Below are 7,897 nucleotides of genomic sequence, written 5' to 3' on the forward strand. Positions count from 1 at the left end.
CTACAACTTTAGAGAATAGGCGAGAGTTTCGCAATATATATTTAACTGTATAGGTTATGTACACTTGTAAATATAAATTTAATTCAAGCAAACATCTATATTAAAATAAATATATAATAACAAATTCGCCACAATTGTAAGCCTTAAGCTTTCAGCTGAGCCAAAGGTGAGGCACAGTTTCCCGAATTGAAGTGTTGCTTCTGTAAGAACGTGCTTGTTACGGACAATGAATGTTAATTTTTTAACTCTTGGGACTTGCAGTCCTAGTTCGTATAAATTATTATTATAGTTTATATTAAGAGCTTTAAATTATTTATTTATTCAATTTTAAATCGTAATGATAACTTAGTACTGTATGATGTATCAAAAGTGAGAAGGTATTAAGTATTATTATAAAGATTTATTGTTAATGTTCATTCCTATCTTATGTAGTGAACACTTATATACTTACATGTAAATGATTCACTCGAATTATCCTGCCTCATCACTTTTAAATAGACATCCATGTAGTCCCGCAAGTTGTTTTCATTAAATGTTTTCTGGTGTTCCTGGATAAGTTTATCAATTATTTTATAGAACTCTTTTTTTCACATTTGCGATTTCCTTATATTCTCTTGGAAGCAAACACCAGGGAAGATACCTGCAAGACAGGTGCAGTGAACGATATAAAAAAATGCATTGATTCATAACCAAATACAAATGAAGTTGGAGTAATTTGTTTATATTTTCTTTAATTCTTTCAAGTTTGATCCAAAAAACAGCATTATAAGTTAATGTGAAAGAAGCAAAACGTTTAACAGAAAAGTATTATATAAATTATATATAACAATGATATATATATATTATAAATAAAAACAACAACTATATTTATCAGAGTAAATAATCTCTATTAAATTAACAAGCTATAAGGTATTTCCTTAATATGCTATAAAATGGATCAGCTCAAAAAATATGTGTGTGTGTGTGTGTGTATACAGCATGTATATATATATATACACACACACATACATACATACATAGTATTGGCTAATAAAATACCCTAAACCAATGTCCAAGCTTTAAATATCACAAATCTGTGGATTTATAACAAACTTTACCTCACGTAAGGTTTGGGAGTGAAGGCTTTAAGACCAGGTAATAAAACAAAAAAATTTTGGATTAAAATGCGAACTTTCAGGAACTCGGGATCTTTGGGGTCATAATGCCTATCAAACATAAGTCTACAGATGAAATTGGTTGTACTGTTGGCAAATAAATCGGCCATGTCGTAAGGTGTCTCTCTGATCTCTTTCAATGCCTTAAGCGTTTCTTTGGCTACCTTCAAAATCTGCTTTTCCAAACTGAGTTTTCCGAAACCAAAATCTCGCAGTGTTTTGAGAGGAAAGCGTCTGTGTTTCTGCTAAGTTTCACCTTCTGATTGAACAATGCCTTAAAAATAAAATGTTAACTGCTTAATGAAATATCTTTGGTGGTAGGATTTCGTTAAAAAAATAAAATACAGCTAATCGAAATATTTACTGTATTTAATGATTATATAGTTACAATGTCAGAGTGTTATTTGTGCATGACTGATCACCATATAAGTCTAACTTTATTTTAATTATTAAAAATCACATGATAGGAAATATATAGGCTGATTTTAGGCTAAAAATCAATATAGAACATTAACACGTTTTATAAATGTCGAATAAACATATGAATGTAAGATATTTTGTATCTAAAGAATAGCTTTGTGTGTGATGGTGGTGTAGAGAGTAAATTTGATTCTGTTTGATCTATGTATAGAGAAATTTAAAAAGGCCAAAAAGATGTGACGAGTTTTTTCGATGATTTAAACATCCAATATTATATTGGCCTATGGTTTAATGTCCTTATATTGTCAACGAATTGACAGATAATGTTTGAATAAGTAGTACCTACATTATAACACATAAAAATATATATATTAAAACCCCGGGGAAGTAATTACTTGTAAAGTCTGGTCTATTAGTAATACTTCAAAATCAGAGTCCACTCTGTCCCTTAATGTACAGCTTGCTTTTGATTCAGAAAGAAAGTGGAAAGATGAACCATGGTTGATTTAAGCAACTTTTATCAAAGAATGCCAATGTCATTTCTTTTTCCATATGTTTTAACATTTCGACAGACTTTACTTTTGTAATCTTATTAATTTGTTAGAAATTTAGCTTCTTATACACTGTTAAAAAGAAAGAATGATAATAAGAGTTTGTGATATCATAACTTTGTCAAGGCAAAACCAAAGCTATAAAATAATATCACCACCCCTCCTTTCTCACTTAATATAAATGCAAGTCAGGTATCTGACATTGACACGTGGTCTATAATGAAAATGATTGGTCATTTAGCTTATACTGTACATACAGTAGTATCGCAATTTCATCTTAGTAGTTACGTTGAAGTAAATTATATGACTCAAAGTACTCCAAGTTGTTCTTGAAACATGGCTAGACTCCAAAGACGATACATGGGTGTTCTAATTATGTGAAGATTCATCGGACCAATGGCTGTCAGCCAATCAAAGCAGGTTGTTAAAAACATATTTTATATGTCCGGTAACATGCACTCCATTCACGGGACTGAACAAAACAACTCCCCTGCAGTGCTGTCAAAAACACGTTCAGTGAATCAACAAACATATGGACCAATATTTGTTTTTTACATATGAGTCACATATTGCTGCAGTTTGTTAGGTTTTGCATCATACTATTAATGGTTTATTTCCAACTTATTCAAGATCACCACATCAATATTGGCTCTCACTAAAGTTAAGATGCAATTCTGATGGAGAATATAAGAAAACATTTCATTCTCTTTAGCATATTATTGTAGAAGCCTAATATTGGCATAACTATGACAAGACTGTGAGTTCTTGCTATATACCAGTCCCGATGATAGTAGAATTGGAACAGTGTTATCACAGTTGCATGAAGGGGTGGAATAAGTAGTTGTGTATGCTAGTTGTATGCTTATTACTCTTCAATGCAAATATTACACAATGAAGAAGAAACTGCTTGCAGTTGTAGTCTTTATACAGTACTGCCTGGGCCTTCAACAGGAAATACTTATGGGCTGCCTCACTGCAGGATGACACCATGTCTGTTTGTTAAATGTCCTGATCATGGACACCGTGTAGGATTTTAAGCCATTTCTGCCATAGTGATGAAAAGCCATACATTAAGATATTCCACTAATAAATGGATGAAACAATTAAAATTTTAAGGGATGCAAGAAGAGCAAGTGATGGACCCAAATCTAGCATGGACACTCCTTACCATTTAGCTAGGTAAAGCACGACTAGCTCAGAGTAACTAATGTAGCATGGACGCATGTAACTTATAGCACTTGTACAAGTAAGTATGAATGCAGAACGGTATATTGTACAGTTGTTATCAATCACCAAGCAGTGTTTCTCAGCCTGTGTTACAAGTAATACTCTACAGTACTTTGAAGCATGGAAATCTCTTGACTTGACCTAACACAAATACTGGAGGGAACTAAGGTGTCATTCACATTTGAGCTAATATGTCACCTATAGATACTCATGGTCATTGAAAATGCACACTTCACTTCTCACCCCCAATCTGATAGTTTAGTAGAGTGGGTAATACAGATTGTCAAGTATGTGCTTGTTAAGTATGTTAATCCCAACAGAACTAACTGAGATGAACCATTACTATACATAATGATGGTGTATCATGCAACTGAGCAGAGGTGAACAAGTTGCCTTGGATCATGCTTCCGTTTGGGTGGGAAGTCTTGCTCCAATAGATATGATGCATGGTCCTTTCCATAGAGCATATGTCCCACAATGTCCAAAAAAATATGTGGGGTAGTTGAGGTTTACATTAGTTGGCTCGCAAGAATTTGCATGTCAACAGTTGGGAATGGCTGCCATGTGTCAGAAGAAGAGTTATGGCAAGACAGTGAAGGAACAATGTGCTAGTCTTGAGAATGGGTATGGCTTTGCTATGTGCCAGCAGCTAGACATGACTTACGAGATACAGCAGTCGAAGGACATGCAAAAGTGCATAGTACAAATTGGCCAGCCATGTTTGTATGTTACCAACAAACCTCTAGTAAACTGACTTAACAGGAATTAAAGAAAACCAATAAGCTAGAAGAGGGTGAAGTTACAATCTTATCATACTTTGTGACAGAAGGTGAGGAGGAAGGAGCAAAAAATTATATATCTGGCCATTAAGGATAAATCAGATAAGTAAGTGCCAGATCAAGATGGAAAATATTGATCCAACGTTTAATTTAACTGCTGCTGATGGCCAGCCGATAACCAAGCAGGCAAAACAATCATGTAGTTTAAGAATCAATGACTGAAAGAAAGTAGCATTCTTTGCTTTCTAAGCTATTAGGTGGTATTTTAATGCAAAGTGTATGAACTACATTGTTTAATTACCACTCGATTATCTAAATTAGGATAGTTTGTTGATCATAAGATTACTGGAACTGAAAAGTCTTTGTGACCTTTGCTCTCTGAGGTACTGAGTAGTTTCACTATAAGATATTTTCTGATGATATTGGATGACAGCTGCTTAATTAACATATTTGGGACAGTTGGTCTTAGAAAGCATAATGCCTAGACCATCACAAGTTGGCACAACTGAGTAATGGTTAGAAATTCAAAAATTCAGTTGAAAGGACTTTGAAACCCTTGCTTTATGAGTTACTATGTGATTTTCTGAGATGACAAATCATTGAACATTTCACAAGAATCACTCACCTGATATAGTTGAGTGAAAAGATCTCTACAGAGAATACCACATGGTCCTCATTAGAGCTTTCCCAGTACACCTGTTGAGTGTATAAAGTTCTCCACATGCTGTGAGAGAGTTGTGTTTCATATGAGTGAATATTAATATATACTGTCGTAACAGTATGAATATTAATACTTACGAGAAATTTGGCTGTGTTAGATATACATGACTGTTCATTTTAAGTTTGATACGAAAGTATTATTTAATCTATATTGTGCAAGCATTAAAGTAAGTTATTTTAGAAGAAATACTTACGACAAGTTTGCTTACATAACTGTTTACAAATCATTTGTTGCATGGTTCAATTGCTGCGAACTGACGTCATAGGCGAACAACTTAGTGCAAGTAGGTAAGTTAGTGAAAGTGAAAGTAAAAGTTAGACTGTGTGATTATTTTAGTAATAAAGAACATATAGTGGCGATTCCTAAAGTGAATGTATCACATCTTGTATTGTAATAACAGAGATAGATGCAAATAATGTGTATTGTCAAAGGGTGTTCTAAAGTAATTGAACCCACCTGTGTGGACTTTAACGAAAAAGAGACAATTATTTAAATCTCTGGATACAACTGTGGTAACCAACAGTTATAATGGTGATTTTAAAGTATCATAGCCTTGTATTGTATTAGCAGAGTAGAGGAGAATGATTTGTCTTTTCATAGGGTGTTCTAAAGTAACTGAGCCCGCCTGTGTAGACTTTAACGAAAAAGAGACAATTATTTAAAGCTTTGGATACAACTGTGATAACAAATAGTGAAACGAATATTTTGTACATACGTTCGACTGGTTTTGAATATGTATATATATATTGTTTTAAAACAAGTGGATTGTGTGCTGTCCGTTTATTGTTGAAATTTATCGCCAACAAATCACAGACACCTACTGTAAAAAACCCTGTCCATCCATATGTGTAAAAACCTGACAGGCTGAAAAGTCTTAGTTTAGCTGGAATCTGTCAATGAACATTTGTTCTGTGATGCCCAAAAAGAAAACAAATTGATTTTTATAGACCTAGATGGCAGCACATTACTTTATTATGGCTGTCAAATGTAGACTGTATGACATAACCCAAGAAGATCTTAAAGTCATTCCTGTGGGAGCTAGAGGTAGTTTTTTGAAGCTATTAGTATATGTGACATGTATTGAAGACATATGTATGTGGTAATGTAGGTGTATAAATAATTTTGTGCATGTGTGGACTTATATGCATCTATAAAAATTACACAAAGTTCTTCACGTGTGTTGTATGATATATATTGATCAGTTACAGAAAGAATACAACATATGACTGGAAATACAAAAATTGATTAGAACGTTAAAAGCCTATGTTATTTTTATTGCTACATGTGAGAAAATGTTTCAATTTCTACATTGAAATATTCATCAGATAGCAATTTTTTAAAGGTAGATAACAGTAACAAAAAGACACACTGTTGTGTTTCGGCAAGAATAGTGGAAAATATTTTAGTTGTATCAAATTAAAACATTCATGAGTGGATGAAATTATCATTAGTAAATAATATTCCTAGCTTTGATATTATAACAAATGTAGACTTGGAGTACATAGTATTTTGTTATGATGTAATGTTTTCAATCATGCAAAATAAAACATTAGTAAGCACACAGTTTTATAAGTATTTTTTAACAATGTTTAGTACAAGGTGCAGTTAAAGATGCATGAAAGTACAGGCTGTAAGTATACTAGAATGGAGACTGAAGATAACAAACATGTGACAAAAAACACACCTAGCCAGTACTAAACTCATATATTGAAGAAAGGCACAAAGAATAAATGATGAAAGCTTTGCTAGATTATAACAATAAGAAGCAGGGCTTTTTTGAGACGGTATGCACCTGTATGGTGTACTGGCACCGTTTTTTATATTGCAAAGTTGAGGGAAAGGTGACAAAAGTTGAAAGAGTAATGTAAATAAATGTGCGAATTTTCCCCTTTGAACTGATCTCTTGTTCACAAAGTTTAAAGGAGGGTGAAAACATATCGTTTGTTTGATCGTGTATGAGGTATGAAGCATCAGGTAGGATTAGCGTGCCATTAATAGGGAACATCAATGGTCCCCTGGTTTTAACACCTACAAGACGTGACCTCTATCTGTCGATATTACGGTAGTGGCATCACTTGGATTAACAAGTTTCAATTGGGCAGCAGCAGGTGAGAGCAGGCCTGGGTGGACACAATACTGAGACTGCTTGGGACTGGGAAACAGGTGACCACAAGCCGAGTTGACTGGTATGTGGGTCTGGACTGTACATTAAGTCAAATAAGTCACACAGTGGATGAAGACGATTGACGTCATTAATCGCACAGTGCCTTCTCAGCCAAGATATAAATATGCACATAAGTCTCGGGAATAAGTCGTTTTGGTCTGACATGCTCAGTCGAGGCAGTTATGCCAATTTGAGCAGGTGTGCGTTTCTCTTCTACTGTGCTTTGATTTTATTGTGACTGGGAGTGTATATCGTTTTTATTGAATCTGAAGAAAACACCCCAACGTAAAAATGAAACGAATAACAAGTTTCGTTTCAGTTTCTGTGAATAAGAAAGCTAGAATAAGTGAGAAAGTGACCCAAAAACAGGAATTAACGGCATCAGTGACAGTTTCTGTTCCTGGTCCATCTGGTGTCTACGAGCTATCTGACAACTGACAACGACTGGCCTAGTTGCTGGACTGCCAATCAAAAAAAAAATGCAGAAAGTACGATTGGTTTAATATTAGAAATAAGAAACTTGGCTGTACACATTGCCATAAAATTGGAACTTTTGGAGTGAAAACGAAGGCAAGAATGAAAGATTCTAAAGAATGAACCAACAATGAAATAACTTATTTTTGCGAAAGCCGACAGCAACAGCTCTGTCTTTGTGGAAAATCTTTTCGATCACAAGAAAACCACGGGACGTAAAGCTGCGGTAAAATTGTTGGCTAAAGCTGAGAAAGAGACCACTGAAAATATCTGTTTAAAAGCATTATCTCGCGTAGAGGAATATACATTATCAGTTACTTCCCTTTTACTGTGAATTATTATTTGGACATCATATAGTTAGCCCCCCTTTCTTGCTTACGCCATTTGTAATCCATTGGTCAATAATC

General features: G+C 34.2%; 1 protein-coding gene across 2 annotated transcripts in view; it reads right to left on the minus strand.

Annotated features, from left to right (window-relative positions):
• Positions 1-7,897, minus strand: part of LOC106458436 (cytochrome P450 2U1-like) — a 23,254-nt gene that overhangs the window by 10,569 nt on the left and 4,788 nt on the right. Inside the window, exon 2 of one of the 2 annotated variants that reach the window (XM_022384650.1) lies at positions 452-640. In XM_022384650.1, coding sequence (XP_022240358.1) covers positions 452-506 — 55 coding nt within the window. In that variant the 5' untranslated portion in view covers positions 507-640. Of the gene's footprint in view, positions 1-451; positions 708-7,897 lie in introns of those variants that run through there. The other variant, XM_022384649.1, reaches the window with a different exon arrangement.

Source organism: Limulus polyphemus, unplaced genomic scaffold (genome assembly GCF_000517525.1).
Source record: "Limulus polyphemus unplaced genomic scaffold, Limulus_polyphemus-2.1.2 Scaffold463, whole genome shotgun sequence".
Classification (NCBI taxonomy): Eukaryota; Metazoa; Arthropoda; class Merostomata; order Xiphosura; family Limulidae; genus Limulus; species Limulus polyphemus.